We start from the raw sequence: 20,134 nt of genomic DNA, 5'->3' as shown, positions 1-20,134 counted from the left end.
CCCCTTGGCTACCCCCATTTATATACTCAGCATGACGTCTATGGTACAGAACATTCCATTGGCCATTCCATCATTCTATCTATGCTCCTTATCAGCTTCTATGGGAAGCTGAAAGAAGCCTGTGACTAATATTAACATCACCTGACAACAACTAAAACAATATGCATTATTGACATTCCTTTCATAACAAATCTGAAACACAGCAACCACTAGAAAAAAAAAAATTAACTCTATCCCAGCTGAAACCAGGACAGTTAATTGAGTTCATGCCTAGAAAGTGATACAGGGCTTAGCATCTATTTTATCTACCAAGCAAAATAAGGTGAACTAGTAACCAGGACCCTAACACAACTAACACCAGTGAACAACAGGCTACCCAGGGAAGTGGTGGAATCGTCATCCCTGGAGGTATTTAAAAGATAGGTAGATGTGGTACTTAGGGGCATCATTTAGTAGTGGGTTTGGCAGTGTTAGGTTGATGGTTGGACTTGATGATCTTAAAGGTCCCTTCCAATCTAGATGATTCTATGATTCTACGATTCTACGACTTAGCAGAAATTTGGTTACATACGCTCATAGGTTTCTGCCAGGTCACTTTTCTGGGTTTCAATCTGCTCTTTTTACTCAGAGCTATCACTAGACCTACCTCAGGATATTTAAAGAATAAACTAAAGGAGTCACCATCAGCAATTGTTGCTGAGAGCTCAGGGAAGATGTGAGTTATACCAGCCATGGAAAAGGGTAAATGCAGTGACTATCTTTAAAAGGGGGAAGAGAAACTGGAAAATGACACACAAACCAGTTTCCCGTCAATCCCTGGGAACGTTTTAGAAGTAATAATCCCACTGACAGTTTGTAAGCATTTGGAAAACAAGAACTGGAGTTGCAAATCATAGGTATTTGGCAAGAATCAAGTCAAACCTGTTTAGTTGCCTTCTGTGGCATGGTAACAGGCATTGCAGGTAGGGAAAAGCCAAATTTAATCAACTTCAGGAAGATTTCTGATGCTGTGTCACAAAGCATTGTCAGAAGCAAACTAAGGTAACTGCTCTGAGGCCAGCAAAACTGGCTGGGTCTCTGCTGAGAGTCACTGTCACCATGAAAAGATATATCACATTGGGTCGGCAGACACTCACTTAGGTCAAGGGTTATTCAGCGTTTCATTAGTCAGGTGGATAATGAATAAGCAAAGTGGTAATTTAAGATGTAACTTCAGCCTGGGAGGTTATAAGCGGTGCTGGAGGAGAGGACTAGGATTCTAAATCATACAGACAAGTTGAAAAAAAGGGTCTAAAAACAGAATAAAATTTTAGAAGGATGGGAACAAGGTGCTACACTTCATGAGGAATAACCAACGGCTCATATTTAGAATGGGGAACAGCAGATTAAGTGGCACTTCTACAATGGAGCCAGGGAGTCATAAGCTGAAATCAGACTACAATATTCTGTCATTGCCAAAAAAATGCAATTATACTGGGATATATTAACAAAAAGTGCAAGAGTTTAGACTGCCTTTAGCAGAAGGTCTGAGCTGTAGTACTGCATTTGGTTTGGTCACTGCAGTACTAGGAACTAGCAGAGACACCAACAGCAGCAGAAATAACCAGAGATTTAAATTGCATCAAGGAGGCACCACCAAAGTCCCTGGAAAACTTCTTAATAATAGGGATGGCACCGGGATGGATTGCCTGTGAAAGACAGGGCAATATTTAGGCCTGTAGGTATAAATTAGACATCATTTGGGAATGTCATTGGGATAGTTGACCTTGCGTAAAGACAAGGGACAGACTGGGTGATTTCTTATGGATACCTTTCCCTTTCTGTTTTTCATGATTCTATGATTACAAGAATCATTTTGCTTCCCAGGCTCTGTGTTGTAATTTCAGCATAAACACAGACACCCCTGGGAGAAATGCATTGCCCTTGTGCAGCATCTGAACTTCACACTAACTATTTCTCCTTCCTCAGTTATCCGTGCAAAGGCAATGTTTTTCTGGTCTAAGCAAGTATGATGGCTAGAGAACATTCCCATTGGGATGGGTCACTGATAAAGGAATTCAGAGACATTTGGCTGCTGGGCAGCTGCCTGGGCCCACAGCTTCTTAGTTCTCCTTTAAATAATTATTTCACAGTCTTACAGATGAATTGAGAGGTGAGTGGCTGGTGCACTGTGGATGTTTCAGCCCATAAACAGAATGAATTGTATTGTCTTTTTTTCTGACAGCCATCTCAGGCCCTGAGAACAACTGAAAATTAAAACATCCTATACTTGTCCCTTATGCCATGAGATAACTATTCACCTTTGCTTGGTGGTTCCGTATCATCTTTAAACACTACGTTGGAGGTTTGCTGGGGAAAAAAATGTCTCCCTCACAAAATGACAAATTTGTTCTTGGCATCATTGCTCGACAAGTTCCTCATCTTAGAGCTTCCTGGAAACCCTTCAAGAATCCAACCACAAGCTGAACCCTGGCCAGACTATGAGGATTCGAGACACTGCAGCTCTCCCAACTAAGTCCATGCAACACTGCAAAACAGGGATGTGGCTGCAGATAGGGAGTGTGACAGAAACTTAGCACCAAGATCCTTTAATGCAGAAACTAGTCAACACCAAGAGGCCTCTTCCGACACAGTGTAAGATGTGGGAAAGCATCCAGGCTTGAACAGTTCTCCAAAAATCAGCTGAAGCCAAGTGTGACAAGCATCTTTAAACACCTTCTAAAGCCTAGAATGCTTTCTGCTACACAGGAGGGGCTGCTGTCAAGCTCTGGTGAAATGAAGGTCAGTTCAGGCTTTTGGTTCCAAGAAAAAGTAAGGACCACTGGCAAAATACCAGTTTTCCTAGTTTATATCGAGGTTTGCATTTGAGCGCTGGAAATCCAGCAACTGATCATTGTGCTAGACATGGGGTAGACTTACAGCATGGGCAAGTGGTGTGTACTGTTTGTGTACACTCAGTCTGAATGCTGCGTACAGTGAAACCGAACCCTGCTACTGTCAGTCTTATCCCTGTCTAGGAAGATATAAGCGTATAATTTTTTACTTGCCAGAGAGTTGTGTGTAAAAATCCCTTCTGAATTCATGTGTTCTGAGGGCAGTTGATGTTCAGGAAGAACCTGTTGTGGTTTTTTTTAAGTGCTGGGGTTTGGGCACATTATTCTGTGGCAACCAAAAGCAGAGTAACAAAAGGCACAGACAGTTCTCCTCGGTACAGTTTGTACGTGTATAGAGAAAGGGGTGGTGAGGAGAACTCATTTTATTTTAGAAACGCTATTGACTTCTAGGACGTGGTTCAACCTTGCATGGGTAAAATACAATTTGATTTTACATTGTATATAAAATAAACCATACTTTAAATGTGCAATATACCAGCTGTCGAAAGGCATTTGAACGTTGTTCAGTTCCCACTTCAATGCAAGATTAAATTGTGCATTAGCTATATACAGTGCTGTTGGCTGAAACCAGATACTTGTCACAAGCTGGATGCTTTATTACAGTGTAGATAGAGTCCAGGGCAAATGTAAGAGCTGCTCAGGCAAGAAAGCATGTGTATCAAATTTACTGCATGGATGAAGTTCTGCCCTTTAAGTGGGGAAGAGAAATAACCCATGACGCCCAGAGCTTCGAAAATCAACTTAGAGCACTAAAGATGGCCTCCAATGAAAGCCTTGACTATAAGCATTCACAAATGCTGGTAACTTTGATTCTGGTCCCAAGTTTGTGTCGCTCCCCAGACCCTATATTAAACTGAAAAATTTCAGCCTGAAACCATGGTAATCTTTTTAGGTTGTGGTTGAGAGATGAATACATATAACCTCATTAAACCTGGTATCACTGGGAACTTTAAAGTCTGTTGGGATTTATGCAAAGGAAAATGCACAGTTTCACCAAGCTCAGTGCAGAAGCCACACAAAATGACAGATTTTGTCAATATTGTTTGCCTAAATGAGCATTGATTTGATCAAAAATTAGTCCAGATTGGACATTAACATGTATTTTATGTTCCCATGTCTTTCCATTAATTTGGACTAGACACAATTCTTTTATACGGAAAAGCTCCTACAGTTTCTATTTTGTAGAAAAGCCCCTTAGATAAATATCCTTACACACATCAAAATGTGATGCTATAAACGTTCTTTGCACTTAAAGCTAAATAGAAACTGTGTTTTGTCTCTACTTTCTCTAACAATTAACACAAGACCCTAAATGCAACAACTCACACTTCACAGAGCAAAAAAATCCCAGTGATGTTATTCCTTCATTTCTCTGTCAGTGGTACCTACCGGCTTTTGAATAGCCAAATATTTTATGGAGTTTAGGAATAAAATAAAGGAATAGGGCAAAAATAAAATTCTAATCTTAAAAAAAAAAAACAAAACAAAACCAACAAAAAACCAAACCATCAATGCTTAGAAAACACCTAACAATTTTAAATAACTCAGGGTTGAGGCTGCCATTCTGTTTTCCTGAGCATGAACATGAAGTGCTAAACGCAGCTATAAATGCACACACAGAGAATATTCAGATCCCACCCCAAAACAAGAACTTGAACGCTGGTCTCCCTTGAAACCTGCATCCTGCTTACCCGGTGAAACACTAAATTCGCACCACCAGTCAGCAGTCTTTCCAGTTGATTTGGACTCTCAAAGAAGAGTGAAGCTATATAAAGAATAATGAGAGAGTTGCCAGTCCTGTTCCATTTTCAGACTCTATTGACAAAGAGAACAACCTACAGCTTTGTCACATAAATGACCAGAGAAGTGCAGAATCACTTACTTTGATTTAAACAGCAAAAGGAGCTCAAGGCTAATGAAGACAAGCTGATATGTTAGTAGGTTGTCAGCAAGTGCATGGTTCAGAGCAAAAATCAAATAACGACAGCCTTGACTATCAGGAAAGAAAAGTGTAGGCAGACTAATGTAGGCAGACTAATTTCCTTTCTCGTAGCATCCATGCCTCAAACTCTTTTTCTTATGTTTTAAGCCACTTTTTAAAATTCAGGATCTTAAAGGCCTTGAAAATACCATCTCTGCCACTCCCCATCTCTACGAAGTTACAGTCAGAACAGCAAGCTGGAGTGAGAAGGCTAAGGAATATCTACATGGAGATTAAACTGCAAACCTATGCATAAAAACAAATACTATGCTTGAAACTAGAACACCAGGCCAGCATATTTTACACTGTGGTTTTTATTTAATAAATTCATAACACCTGAAGGTGTGATGGCCACCTTTCAGTGCTATTGACAACTTCTTTGCCCCAGACAGCTTTCAGTGCAGTTAGAAAGCCAGAGACAACCACATAATGTAGTTCACGGAATAAAACAGGACAGTGAGAAGGACGCATGCATGTTCTGATGGACGTATTAAATACATATGAAACAACAGTTTGGATTTAGCAGGGACTTTTGTATTGGATTTTGAGGAGAAAAAATGCACTTCTTGTAGGAGGCACAGCGGCACTTTTAAGTATGATGGGAAGAGAAAGCCTGTTTGTACTAACACTTTCTGTTTTTCATGTTAAAAATATCAGAGGGCAGAGAAAATACTGTATGCATAGATGAAGAGGGACAAGAGACAAAATAGCACCAGAACCACCAAAGACACGGTACCATAAGTCTGGAAGAGATTTCCCAGCTCAGCAGCATGACCACAGTAACATACAATCAGTTTCAGACATTTTTCACATGCACAAGTGTTTGCTACTCACAAGTGGATTGCTGCAAGATTTCTTTATGGCACAGGAGAAATGATCTGCTCATCCAATGGCCAGCACAAAGGGCTCCCTTCAAAAAGGAGCCTTTACTTCTCCCTTTGGAGTGGTCTCTGCAATGTACTGGGCTGCAGAACCAAAGCCATGAGCCTAATTAATGGTGCCCTGTCCGTGGGCAATGGGGAAACCCAGAACTTCAAGACTTTCTAAAAATATTTGTTTCTAAGGGGTAACAAGGAGTGGCTTTCTGGAGCACAGGGAGGTTTGCTTTATGAATTTGAGAAGCAGCTCATTTCTACACATAAGAACAACTGCACCAGATTGCACCACAGATCCTTCTGAGGCCAATATCTCATCCTTAGCACTGAACAATAAGAAATGTGTAGGGAAAAATATATACCCAGGTCAACTACGACGTCTTCCTACAACACTGTTAACCTGCAAGAACTTGTGGTTTAGGGACCTCCTGAATCAAAGTTGCTGTTTTTATATTTAACAGTTTGCAATAGGATTTTCAGGCATGAGTCTGAACAGATGCTTTTTAAACACATGTAAATTTTTAACATCAGCAACATCCTGCAATGAGAAATTCCACAACTGAAACATGCAATAGGTCAAGAGCTTCACTCTCCTATTTGCTCTGACCCTGCCTCCAGCTGGTTCAATGCATCCCACTTCTTGTTTGGGAAGGGACAGCAAACAGTCATTTTCTGGTCACTCATGGTTTTATAAAATTCTATCATCTCCTTCTTCAGTCATCTCTGTCTAGACTGAAGACTCCTAGTCCGTACATTACTTTGGATTACCCTAGCTGCTTTTGTCAGCAGTTTATTTGGTTCTGCTGTATTCTTTTGCTCTATAAAAACGGCCTTGACTCCTCTCACTGTGTCATATTAAACCTTGAGTTTACATATTCAAATCCTTCAAAAGTTTCTGTTCACTTGCCCAGAACAGATATTCTGTTTGCTGGGCGCAATTCCCTGACCTCCCTGACAATCGCTTTTTAGAACTGGTGACATATTAGCTGTCTTCTGCTCTCCTGCTATTTTCATGGTTTTGAACAAGAGGTAACACAGAACAGTCATTCAACTAAACGAAAATAGGTAAGGTGGGCTTTAAAGGAGCATACAGCGATTTCCACTAGGAAATTCCTCATTCTAATGGATCTTCTGCAGACTCAAGGGAATCTTTAATTTTTCAGATGCTGAGGAAGAGAATGAGAAAGTTATTCCCCTCCTGGCTGCTTTCTCTTGGGGCAACAGCTAGCATGTCCTGTGATTCACTACCCCAGTTCTGGCAATGTGAATCAGAAGGTAGGGGTGTAGCAAAATGACTGAAGGAAAATATTTCCATGTGGTCAGATTTTCTTTTGCTCAAGCCGATGTCTGTGCAGACACCAAGGGAAAAATTCATCAAGATTTACAGGTGTTTCCAGGTGTGTCAGAACATCTTATTACTCAATGCCTGGCAAAACCAGCAGCTGACCATGGCTGGGTTCCAGTCCACACATATAACAAGCTGGTGAGCTTACCGCAACCTGGTGGACAGTCCACAGACTAACTGAGCTTTGGGAGCACAGTTTTCACCATTGAACTGTTCTGGGACTTCTTCCCAATTCTGCAGTGGGAATGTTGGTTGGTGTTCACTCACTCCTTGGTAAACTGGAATGCCGCTCATTGTTCCCGCAGTGCTGCCAGCAGAATCTAAAGGGACCACCGACCTGAGGAGTACTAGCCCCACTGCCCACACTTGCAGTGACTATATGCAGAGTCATCAGGATGGGAGGGACAGGGATTCAGCAAGAAATCCCTGGGCCTAGAGAGAAGCGTGAATGGAGGTTGCACTGGAGAGGAGAGCCAAGGCAGGTCCACAGCAAAGCCTTTGAACAAAGCCAAGCTAGAACAAGATTGGGAAGACCCAACTGCAGCAAAAGCCGACCAGCTTTGAGATGCCATTCTGCTACAGCCAGGATCAGCTGAAGCCCTCCAAAGGAAGCCTTGCTCGAAGAAGCAAACGGTCTGCCATGCATGAGTGAAAGACTGCTCTCCCTTCCCACTCTCTGGGAGTGGAGCTACAGGTGAGGATTGCAGTTTCTCTTATTTTGCCTAGCAGCTGGATATGAGCAGTGCCAGTGCTTCCATGCTGTGTGAACAGGCTTAGGAAAAAAACACACAGCACAGGTGCTCCTTGTGGGAATTTGAAAAAATAACAGCAGAATCCCCTCTCTAGTTCACTTGGAGCTCCTGTGCTGGCCTATGTCCTGGTCCCATGCAGAAAGGCATGCTGCAGCTCTCAGTGTGCAGGAATTGCTTTTCCAAGTGCTGGACAGGTCTGGTGAGCCACTGACGCTGTCTATAATGTTCCTCTACTCCCCCAGCTGTTTGTTACCATACCTACAGCTGCACTGGCAGAGCAGCAATTATATTTCATCTCTCATCCCCTTCCAGCAAAGTCCCACCGGTTTAGTTACAGAAGTAAGGCCGCAGGCAGGCACCTCTTCCAAATTTAGCTGAAGACGTTTTGGCCTTCAGATGTCCACCTCCCATCCACTTCCCAAGCCAGGTTAGCACCCCACAGCCCCACTGCTGGAATGGTTTGATACAGCTCTAAATCACGGCAAACAAACTCAGAGCATCTACTCAAACTGCTCAGCCTAATTCAGACTTGTGGGTGGACACATATCTTAGAATAAAGTGGTAGAGTTGAGGATAAAAATAACCTCAGCTTTCAGGTGCACAAGTCTGTCTTCATGCCTGAAACAAAAAGAGCAGCCTTCAAAGGCAACTACAGGGAAAGACCAAAACATTCAGAGTTCAGTCCACCACAGAATGGACCAAATATGCATGACCTAACCACTGTGTTTCATCTTAAGTAAAATAAATACCTTCTCATGAAGAAACTTCTTGGCGCTGCACGGAGCTGGTAACTTTCCTTCAATGTGATGCTGAGCAGTTGCTGGTGGTAGCATTTGGTACAACCAGAACTGGCAAGGCTGCCTAGTCATGCCCTTATTCTCCTTCTTTTACTATACCCATTTGACCTGCTAAGATAAAGCTATTTAGGATACAGTGGGTTAAGAGTGGAGTGTCTGGGGAAGGAGGGGAAGAAACTAAAGATTTTAATTAAAGAAGACAATACTCTTATGCATAAAAGTCAGCAGTAAGACACAAACTGTTTTGGTCCAAGTACAGCACATATATACCTCCTCATGACACGTACCTCATTACAGCTGACAGAACTACAACATGCCTGAATGTGGTCACAGTGCAGATAACAAACAGAAAATACTTCCATCATCTTTAATATACAGGTAAAGCCTACAGAGACCACAACTCCTTGTCTCAATATAACTGGGTAAGTTGCCACAGAGATATATTAATTTTAGAGACAAAAAACAGCTGCAAGTGTCTCTAGACCACTGCTGGCCATATTTATCTTGTGGGTTACACTTGGTCAACTCTGATTTAAAAATCAAAGCAGGTCAATTTCCCCCTGACTCTAATATCAAGTAACAGATTTACTGAACTAAGCCCTTACTGGCAACCCAGTGGATATTAAAAGAGGGTACTATTTAAAAAAAAAAAACAACAAAACAGAACAGACAAATACGTAAGACACAACCCCCCAGTTTCCTCAGTTCATTGAGGCATACATGCTTGCAACACGAACTCCATAAAGCTGTATTTTATACAGCTGCCTTTTAAAAACCGCTGAACAGGTGATACTCCTTAGCTGGCCTCCAGGATTCAGTTCAGCAGATTTGCAGTTACACAGTCGCACAGATTTCTCTTTTCCACCTGAAGAAGCAGAGTTTCTGTCTATAAGAGGGGGGAAGAAAAGCAACATCAAAAAACAAGCATCAGTGCTGTAAAACTAATTAGCTTCCAAAGAAAAGTCAGCTTTACTTTTGTTCTAAGAGGCTTGAGGTAACATTCAGAGTTATTGCTTACTGCTCTGCAAAATAATTTAGCTTTTGCATTATTAATTGACACACCAACATACCAATACTTTCTGTGACTGAGAAATTCAGCCTAGTACACATTCTTGTTTTTTGCATTAGTACATTCAATAAATGTCTAGATGTTGTTATTTGTTTTTCTTACAATCTTACTTCAGCTGCACATACTGGAGTGTAAGCTCTCAAGTTCAGGAGAGGCTTAAAAAAAAAATCCCAAAACCTACCAGAAATTATCTTTTTACTTAAAAAACAGACACAAAGGATTAAATTTAGAGTATTACAGCCTAGACTCACTGATGAAAGTTATACAGGGAAAGTGAGGCATAATTTACCTCTGTTTTAACTTCTGTTTTGCTGTTCATGTTGTTAATATGCTGTTGGGGCCTGAAATAGACGATAGGTGCTGAGGTGGCATACAACCATCACAGTTCAAACACGTGATGGGATTGCTGGCTTCTTTAAGGAAAGGGGTCGCAAACCAGTGAGAACAGAGGTCCCACAGCTGACCTGGGATTCATCAACATCAGGAGATCATTACTGCCCACGGGGATTTTCTGGAGCAATGGGAGCGGATTAGGAGCTTCCCAGAACTGGAGCTGGGTATGACCAGGCTGGATGGGGCTTTGAGCAACCTGGTCTAGTGAAAGGTGTCACTGCCCATGGCAGGGGGGTTGTAACTACATGGTCTTTAAGGTCCCTTCCAACTCAAACCACTCTAGGATTCTATGATTCTATGACCAGAAAGGCCTACAACCTCTCGGTTTACTGTGCAAGAAGGGGCTGAGAACAGGGAAGGGACAGCAGGGCTGCATAAGGGAAATATGGGAATCCTTCCTCTCTATCACACACACACTTTGGTTTTCCCGGCTGTTTGAAGCATGTGGATTCAGTAGGTGCACGATGGAGCACAGAGTTGCTTGACATCAACATCATATCATCATCTCAGTTTGTCTATCATGAGCTGAAGCTGTATCTAAGAATCAGTCTGATCCAAGAGAGGAGTACTACCTTATTGTCACGGGACACACTAGCTGTGGGAAGTTCACTCACCAAATTAATCTCCACGGGTGTAACCAGCTACACAAAAAAAGGGCATTACAAAGACAACCAGCTCTAAATGCCAGTGAAATCCATCCTTAATCTGCCTGTTCTGTGATTTTTATATGAGATGGAATTGCCATGTGATTAAAGGCTGTGTTTTAAAAGCTGTGTTATCCACCGACCCACATCAGCTAAAGGCACTTAGAGCAGATATGGGCTGATGCATCCTGCTTACTACCTGCCGCCTTAGTACAAGAAAAGCTATCTACTGGTCAGGATTTTTCCTCAGCTGACAAATCACTAGACACAACCCTGTGGTACTATATCAAATCACGTATCACTTTTGATCATTTCAGCTACCCTGCAAGACTGAAAAGATCTGATCAGACTTTGCTAATCACCTAAAAGACACTTAATCACCACCTTCTAACCATCTCCTTGACACCATTTGCAATCATTTGAATAAGGGAGGTTGACAGGCTACCAACAGCTTTGGATTTAAGCCCTAAGGCTGCTTACCATCTTACATATCTTTAATAACATTTTCAAGCCTTTGTTTTTACTTTCACAGGCACATCTAACTTAATGTGCTTTGAACATTCCAAATAACCACTGACAGTTTAGAAAGGAATAAAGTACAAAATGAATGGCACTAAATACAACTTTGCTGACTGTTTTGTGAGCGTGATCACAAAGCCATTTGCACAGAGATGTGTTAGTAACCCTTGGTGGGTTAAAGCATGTTTGAAAAAAAATAAAAATAAACCACCCGAAAAACAAACAGGGCAGGGTACAGATTCTGAACCTACAAAAAGACTGGTAAGTTCCAGCTAAAAATGCAGTTCCTGAGCTCTTGGGAGTTGTAATGCCATGTCCGCTGGTTAACTCTGAAAAATGTTTTGGAATTTTGAAAATAAGTATCTATAGTGCAAACTTACAGTGAACTGTGTAGCCCACGGATGGGATTTGTTTCACGGGATTTGTTTCACGCGATTTGTTTCACAGGATTTGTTTTATGGCCTGCTCCCTGCTGGTCTCTGTCTTGAGCAGCTTTTAGATGCAGTAAGGAGCTGGCTGTGAACTGGCTGAATGGTTTTGATGGTAGCAGCTCCCTCCTAGCAGCACAAGAACCGTCTCTGTAGTTCATGATCAGAGCTGCACCTGCCATATACTGTACTTTGGCTGAGTGGAGAATCACAGATAGCCCCAGAAAACATTGCTCAGACTTGGTTACTGCTGTTAATACAACTAATCCAACCTTCAGCCTGCTCCAAGGAGCCAGCAGCAATGAAAGGGTGGAAAACAGTATGTGGGGGGGCAAACAGATCTGGTATGTGCATGGGTAGTAGCCAGCATCTCAGAGGTGGTCTCTGATCCTTCTCTTACCGCACGAGTGAAATGAAGCCAGCCTGTCAATCAGTAAGTGATCATCACATCAGTATAGGTTACAAGCATGTCTAGTCTTGTAAAAGGAAGCAGATACAGCCTATGGCCCCCATAAAAGGTTATGTGACCTACGCTAGAGTCAGTCTGCTGTGTGAGACCCCATGCAGATCAACACAGGGCCTAATTAAATGAGAGAACTCTTGAGTTGTGCAATAAAACTATATGGTTTCCCCTGTACAGAACCATAGGGTGAGATTTGCAGGAGGAGTTAAATGGGAATTTCCTCTCTAATCTTTTGGGAATCCATCCCCCTCCAACACAGTTAGGAGCTGCTTAGTCATCATCTATAAATCTTGCCTGCAAACAAAAGAGATTTTCAAGGAAATTAGTGTCTCCAGGGGGAATATTAACAAAGGGACTTGTATTTTCGGGGACAGAAACATTTGCCTCACTAAGCAGCAAAACACACTAAAATAGTCAAATGTAAAATATATATGTGGCTGAAAGTAATTGTCTTAAAACTCCCAGTTTGCATCAAATTGGGCCACAGAAGAATAAAACTAAGAATTGAAACACTGTAGAAGGCAGTTCCAAGAAGTTCTGAACTATCAAATATTTCCATGTCTTTTGAAGATGTAGGCAGAATTCCTAGCTTAATGAATGGAATAGGCCTGTCCTAGTCCAGAAGCACTGAAGGATCTCAATATGGATTAAATTATTTAGATTTCAAAGTGATAAGGAAGAGAAAGGTCTGTTTTGGTGAGAATATATCATGGAGCCACATTTTTAGGCTTGCTGTCAAATTTACAACTGTGAGAGTCAATAATAGGACATTCCTCTCAACTGAACCTTTTTTATATCCTCCTTTCCTCTCCTTGGCTGTCTTTTATCTTTATTTTTTAAAAGTATTAAAATACAGTTATCATCTTTGGAGCTTTTATTGCTGCTTCTGCTTTGGACATCTGTAGTTTATAAAGCTTTTTCTCTTGGTCTGCAAGCTGTAGGTGTCATGAAGGTCACTGCTACAGCCAGACAACCAGAGAAGATTTTAGTAGTTGAGGTATTTTTGAATAGATTTAGAAATTCTGTCAAAAAGTTCAAAGGTTTGTAAAAGAAAGAAAAGGTGTGCTAGAACCACTTTACAGCACAATCCGAACATCTTGTTTGGGCTGTATACAGTGCTCAGCAGATGTATTCAGTAACAAGATTTCTCCATGAAGGAGCCCAAAATACATTTGACCTGTAATTATTGAACAGATTTTGTTTAACTGTAAATGTGCTACATACCAATCTGGTTCTGCTGGAATATTCATTTGGTTTTTGTAGTATGTCACAATTCAAGGCATCTTCATTCCTGCACCTGCATTTTCAGCTAAGCATCATGGACCCTGCTCGAAGTTACCTCAAACTGTTCTTCAAAGATGCCCGTTCGCAGGCTTTGAACTGTGAACAACCGTGACCATAGATTACAATAGCAAAAAAGTTTGAGTGCCTTCTGTTGAAAAACCCGTGCAAGACTGTAGATACAGCACTTCAGCCAAAGGGTTTGCAGGAGGTGGGGAATAAACTACCCTCCTGACACACCGCTATCTGCCAGCAGCTGGGATACAGCAGGTCACAGATTGCAGGTTGCAGTAGCAAGAGACAGATTCAACTTCCTTACAGAAGGAAGATACCAATCTTGGCAAATTCTCCACACTGACTGCAAGCCAAACAAGTTTCATTCCCTATGCTGTTCTACTTTGTGGCATTTTTCATCATTACAGAGTCAGAGCAATGTAAAAAGTATCTACGAGATGATGTTTCCTCCTTTAGCCTCTCCCCAGGGGCAAAAGCATGTGCGGGGAAGTATTTTATTTTAGTAGACTTTTTGTTTGAGCTGGCTCTCTCCTTTGGGGTAATAAATATAAATCATGCTCTCACCTTACTTGCCCTAACAAAAACAAAGGTGTGCGCTCAGCATTTGGAATGAAAATAGCAGCACTAATGTCTGTAACTTTCATCCACAGCATTTTTTCCATATTAATGAAATAAAAAAGATACTGAATCTGTCCTTACCCGTGTGTCCAGATTATATGCTGTCTTCTTTAAATCCTGCAGAGCTCTCTGCATGAACTCAAATGCATGGCAATCAACACAGGGACGACCTAGGAGAGCATTTAGTAGAGTATTTAGTAGAGAATCATGACTATATGACATGAAGTATTAAGTCAAAGGAATAAGCAGTGATTTTGAGTATGAGGAAGAGTTACAGAAAAGAGTCCACAGAGTGAGTATTGATGTATGTACTCTTGAACAATGTAGGTTATTGTAAATGGTCCACCCAGTCTCTCAATGGCAAAAGAATTACTTCAACAAATTTGCATTAAAAATTTTCTTCCTCCTTTATTGCTATTCCCTTCGTCCTTCTCTTGTCACAGTTCATAAACCCTTAACCTAAGTCTTTCATTATGGTCCACTAACCCTGAGCACATTTTCAACCTCATCTTCAGATTTTTCAGATATTTCAGAAACTACCTCTGAAACCATGAACCTGTTCCCTTGAAAATCTTGTCTCCTAATCTCACAAATTTGAGTGCTAAATAGAAAGCTAATGGAATAAAATTTACTACAAAGAAAGATCACTTAGCCTCTAACTTTGAATATGATACAGCTTTGTCCAAAGCTAGTGAAGCAAACAGCAGATAAACACAATGCCCCGTCATTAGTGGGCATTGCTGATAAGCAAAACTGCTGTATTCTGGACTAATTGCAGTGTTTAAGGTAGTATTCCCATATCTAGATATCCAGACAAGGTCACAAGGCCTGCTTTGCCTTGATCATCATGTAACACAAAGCTGTGCCCTAACAGACAGCAGTACTGAAGACAGAACAAATATAGGCGTGGTGAAATATCTTCAAATCATCAGGCTCTACGTATGCTCTTATTTGCTTCTGAATGCCTGTGCCTCTCTGACAACTTCATAGGAAACATTGCGCAAGTAAGAAATTCTGAGTGCAGGTTTAGTTTGCTCTTTGAGGTCTGGTAAGGAAGAAAAGATGAAACTTAGAGTGATGTTGGAAAATCCTGCAGTATCTGTCAGCCTATTTTGCAAACACTTGATATTTGACTGATTACTACATGCCTCTGATAAGCTTCAGTATAAGCTTCCAGCTGATGATCTGTGTGCTAACCAGCAGACAGGAATCCTGCCTGCTGGAGAAAAGGAGTCTGCCAAATTCTTTAACTGGCTTGGAAAAAAAAAAAAAAAGAGGTAAAAAATAAACATTGAACAGTATTACAGTCCTCCTCTTTCATTATTGTACCATCACTCAACTTTAGCATTATTATATATTCACCAGACATAAGAAGAGACAGCATTTTCCACATCAACAACTTGATGCAAGGACCTGCCATCATGCTTATGATGTAAACTAAACCAAACACAGATGATCAAAGGAGAATTAGGTGGTTGAAGGCTGCAGGACTAAGTGTTGACAAAGTGTGCTTTCTTGGCATTTTCATTGTGGTTTTGTTGTAAAAAAAAAAAAAACACTGACTTTAATATAGTAGACATTAATAAGAATGAAAAATATAATGAGCAGTCAATGTCAGTTGAAAAAAGCAAGCCTCAAGAATGTCTTGGAAAAGCAAACAGGGCAATTCCTGGCATAGAAAAGGCTAACACATTGAAAGGGCTGTACAAAAGAGAAGGTACAGAGCAGTGGCAGATTTCAGGTACAAGCAAGACAGTAACAGGCAGGAGATAAGAGTAAGAGAGTGGAGTGGATGCAGGAGAAAACCAGCACTGGTATGCTATCAAGTTGTCATTTTAAAAAATCATAAGCAAGACATGTCCAAAATAAATAGTTTGAATTATTTAGACAAGCTTCAATGATATGAAGTCCTGCAACATTAAAACCACAGTACAAGTTGTATGAGAGGACTGTAGGGTGGTACGTACTTTCAGCTGGTATGGCTGTTCCCGCTTCTTGATCAGATCTAACAGGCTCCATGAGAAGCAGTGCAACCACAAAAACTAAAGGAACTGTAAGGACCACTGTTCTCAGAAGGCAGGGTACCAGCATCTTGGGTGCTTCTCTGTTTATCAAGAGACACAAACAAGTCAGTAGAGAACATTAGAGATATGAGGGTTTTGTTACAAAGAACTTAATGTTCCTGGTGGCTAAAGCACTGGCATTCTTCCTTTGAAAGCAAAAATAAAATCAGATCTAGAGCATGGACAGAAGTTCTCTCTATTTTTCCAGCAATGCAGATAAAACCCAACTGGTAGAGAATGTCCCTAGACATGAAGAAGAAGATCAGCAGTCCCTAGGCAGTTTGTGGTTTCATTTGCAAGCCAGGATGCCAGCAACTTTGCCTGCTCTGTGCCTCTAACCTTTTTTCTAACTACACAGTCCCAGATCAGCACATGAATAGGGACAGCTGTTTCACTGTTAGATTTCAAGATCAAAACTGCAGGGATTATAGAGCTGGCTGAAACAGACCTGAACCTGGAAATTAAGTTTTTACCCACTCGCTTGCTTTACTGATGCACCATCTTTTCACAATATAATAACTAAAGCTAACCATTATCACTAATGACACGCCACACTGGTCATAAAAACTTACTCCTTTATGAAAGCAGATGAGGGAAAAGACTTTTGTTAAACCTCCACAGATTCATAAGTAGAACTTCTAACAGTAAATGCATCAAAGGTCTTTGACCTTCAGTTTCCCCTCCTCGTCTGGGTTTCAGACCTTTATTTGCAGCCCTCCATTTGTTCCTGAACATCACAACCAGGCCACGCGATGCGCTAAAGACAGGTACAGTCTGGTCCAGCAACACCTCCCCTTTACACAGATTTTGACACACACACACAAAATTTTAATAAGTACACAGGTTTCAAACGAAGTATTTTCTTGATCCAATAGGTAAATTGTTCAGATCAAGAGGGAACACGGGAAACACAGGACTGGCTCAAGCTGCACCTGTCTATGACATAATTCAATCCAAGCCTCAAGGATTCTGGCAAACTGCTAGGGTGGTCCTTAGTTCAGCCAGTTTACCTTTCATTCATGTATGTTCAAATGGAAGAAAGAAGGATTCAAATAAGGTTAATTTGTAGTAAAACAATAAAATCCACGTGAACATTCTCTTTAGCTGAACCCAGGAAAGCAGGACAACACTCTATCTCTTCTTGATTTTTAAGTCATTGCATACTAAGCAAAAGATGTTGCATAAGAACATCAAATCTGCATGTGCTGAATGCAAGAGTACAGCACACCCCAAACTGGCTTGTATTTCACATTTGGAAGGGCAATAGAGGGAAGCAGGAAAGGAAAGGTATTTCCCCATCTTGTCATAAACACAGACTGGAACAAGCTTGCTCTTCAATATATGCAATCCACCATTTCAGACACAGCTAATCTGAACTTGCAAATTCTGCACAAACACTTGCAGCATGTGCAAACCGGCAATTCATTCAGGAAAGGAGCAGCATTATACACATCCCCTTCCTGTGCACCTCAACCTAAACATAAGAGTAGGGGATGGATCAGAAGCCAGAGGCACACATGTACACGTAGAGTCACAGATATATTTGGGCCCACAGTAAAAAATAGATCTGGTAATGTAATTCCTATAGCCTCAGAACTGGGCTTCCTATCCCTCCCACTGTTTAGAAGTGATCTGATGTGATTCTTTTTCTTATTTCTACAATCCTTAAAATAAAGGGATTAAAATCATAACAAGTGGCTTAGGTTTTCTGTTTAAATTAATGGTGATCTGCAATCAAAGCAAGTACAATCAAAGACACCAGGCTTTGCAACAGGATGTAGCAGTGTCTCCAAGTAACAGTAAATTAGGATAATAGCAGCCTCCTTTGAAAGTACCTAATGCAGAAGCCTCCTGGTCAGTAGGAGCGGAGGCAATTCTCATAGTTGACTATGAGTGCTAGAAAGGTTCAACAAAACAAAGCAGATACACTGTTAAACTTTTTCAGGGTAACTCACGTATCACCCACCCCAGCATCAATTCAGCTTTGTATGTGAGTCCTGCTGCAAAATTATTGCTCCCCAAGTGCAGCAGTCACCTTAGGCCACATCTAACTACTGCCTCTTAGTTATTCCGTGGGAATTTGCTACCTGCAAGGAATAATCATGACAGGCTTTAAGGGTGGTGTCTCTCTGCAGTTCAATTGGGAACGGAGACAGATCCGTGCATGGACTTCTGTGAAAGAGAAAAGTCACCCCCTCTAACAAAGGAAAAAAATATCAGTACCTGATCTCTCTCTTGTCTTTGTGATGGTCTCTTTGAAATGGCCGCTGCAAACTGCTAACAGAACAAGTGCAGCATTTCTGAGCATGTGCACTGTCTCTTTTTAACCTTCTCTGAAAGAGGTTATTACTATGGGGAGATTTCTGCCATGGCAACAATGCAGAGCACTGCAGCACACAGCACGGATTTAAAGAGGAACAGGCTGTGTCTCCCAGGTCTGGAGAAAGATGCTTCTGCTTTGACATGCAAGTTCCAGCAGTGACTTACCTGCTTTGGCTACAGTTTTTAAAGCCGGGCCATTTGATTCATTTCTCTTGAAGTCTGCTGAATGGTTTTCCCAAAGCCTGCTCAGATGGATGTGGTGCCTGATTCAAGCAACTTGCTTCCTAGTGCCTGAAAATAACCATGACAAATTGCATCTGCTTTATGGGAAACCAGGAAAAGCTATGGAATTGCACTCCAGAACTGCAGGGCACGTCACAGCTGAGACTTTGCTGAAGGCCAGGAATTGTTCAGTCTGCAGGCTGCCATTTGAATGGAGTTACGGGGTCGTAACCACCCATGCCTGCTTTCCTGGCCATTTCTGTGATCCCAGTCTCAGGGCTGCCAGGTACAGCTGCAGGAGTGCAGGCATTTAAACTCTGAGGGGAAACTTGAGTCCAAACTCAGAGTAAACTTCACCCCCCGCCCCCCGCCTTTTTCAGCCTGCTCCTATGTTCCCCTTTCAATGCCCCATGAGCTGTACTCCAGAACAACACCAACGGCATTCGTGCTGAATGCCATACGGTGATGGAGCGCAGATGATAAAAGTGCTTTTGTCAAAGCAAAGCTAAGTCCATGGGTCGCATCTCCCCCTCAAAACCCATTTCCCGTCACAAATTAGACACTACCTGTTCTTGTTCCAGAGAGAATGCGCACAGCTGAGGGCAGGCGCAGCACTGAGAAGCGTGCACAGAACTTCAAAAGGGACCGTGCTCTGTGTTTGCTTTTAGCCAGTTCAATAGGGACTCAATCTTCAATGCTTTCATGGTGAAAGTTGGGGGCACTCGGTGTCCAGGAAGGTTAGGCACACAACCTTTTTCTTTTACTTCCCAGAATTATGACTAAATTGCTGGCTAACATTTTTCTTTTCAATATGCTCTAAAATCTCTCTCTCCTGTACAGCCCTAGGGGAATGGCTTGCTCCTATTAATTCAACTTTTTAAGTAAGATGCTAAAATTTCAGGTTGTTCCGTGTGTAACTACATGAAGTTACAGCATCCATGAGCAGAGTCAAAAGGATATTATAGCACTGCCATCCTTATATATCACAAAAACAGAAAGAAGGGGAAAATAATTTTTAGAAACTCTTCTTTCAGGCAAACAAGATTTAGCATTGCTCTTGCAGAGATACCCATACAGGATTTGGTCTGATTAAGTATCTGCCTATACACAAATTACAAACGCAGAACTTTATTCATGATCATTCTTAGCCATCTAATCTCACACCTTGGCCACTCTTCCTGATAAATAACATAGATATTCACATATATATACACACACAAACATATATATATGTATATGTGCCTTTTTTAGTTTGTGCTTTTGATCGTTCCCAGTAAATCTTACCCTGTTCTCCCAAATCCTGTCCTTTCTCTATCACAACAGTAGCACCAAGCAGTCAGCCCTCCAGCTTGCGTGTTATCACTGATTCTTGCTTCTAGACCCATGCAATGGGCTTCTGACTCCATTAAACACAGTTTAAAAAATTGGTTTCTGCCATTCTCAGCTGCCAATT

The 20,134-nt window shown here is 41.5% G+C and overlaps 1 protein-coding gene across 2 annotated transcripts; it reads right to left on the bottom strand.

Moving 5' to 3' along the window:
- Positions 1-5,177: 5,177 nt before the first annotated feature.
- On the bottom strand, positions 5,178-18,735 carry LOC141743384 (NELL2-interacting cell ontogeny regulator 1-like). Of its 2 annotated transcripts, none has more exons than XM_074587387.1 (4): positions 18,361-18,487; positions 16,042-16,178; positions 14,156-14,244; positions 5,178-9,530 (listed from the first exon to the last, which is right to left on the bottom strand). In XM_074587387.1, exons 2-4 carry the CDS (start codon positions 16,163-16,165, stop codon positions 9,459-9,461), a joined length of 285 nt encoding a protein of 94 aa, XP_074443488.1. In that variant the 5' UTR covers positions 16,166-16,178; positions 18,361-18,487; the 3' UTR covers positions 5,178-9,458. The 2 variants fall into 2 exon arrangements, with proteins under 2 accessions (XP_074443488.1, XP_074443489.1); XM_074587388.1 differs by lacking the exon at positions 18,361-18,487 and adding an exon at positions 18,625-18,735 and having other exon boundaries at positions 8,807-9,530.
- Between the last annotated feature and the right edge of the window lie 1,399 nt (positions 18,736-20,134).

Source organism: Larus michahellis, chromosome 5 (genome assembly GCF_964199755.1).
Source record: "Larus michahellis chromosome 5, bLarMic1.1, whole genome shotgun sequence".
Taxonomy (NCBI): domain Eukaryota; kingdom Metazoa; phylum Chordata; class Aves; order Charadriiformes; family Laridae; genus Larus; species Larus michahellis.
Note: the sequence above shows the minus strand (reverse complement) of the source record. Positions and strands in the feature narration are given on the sequence as shown.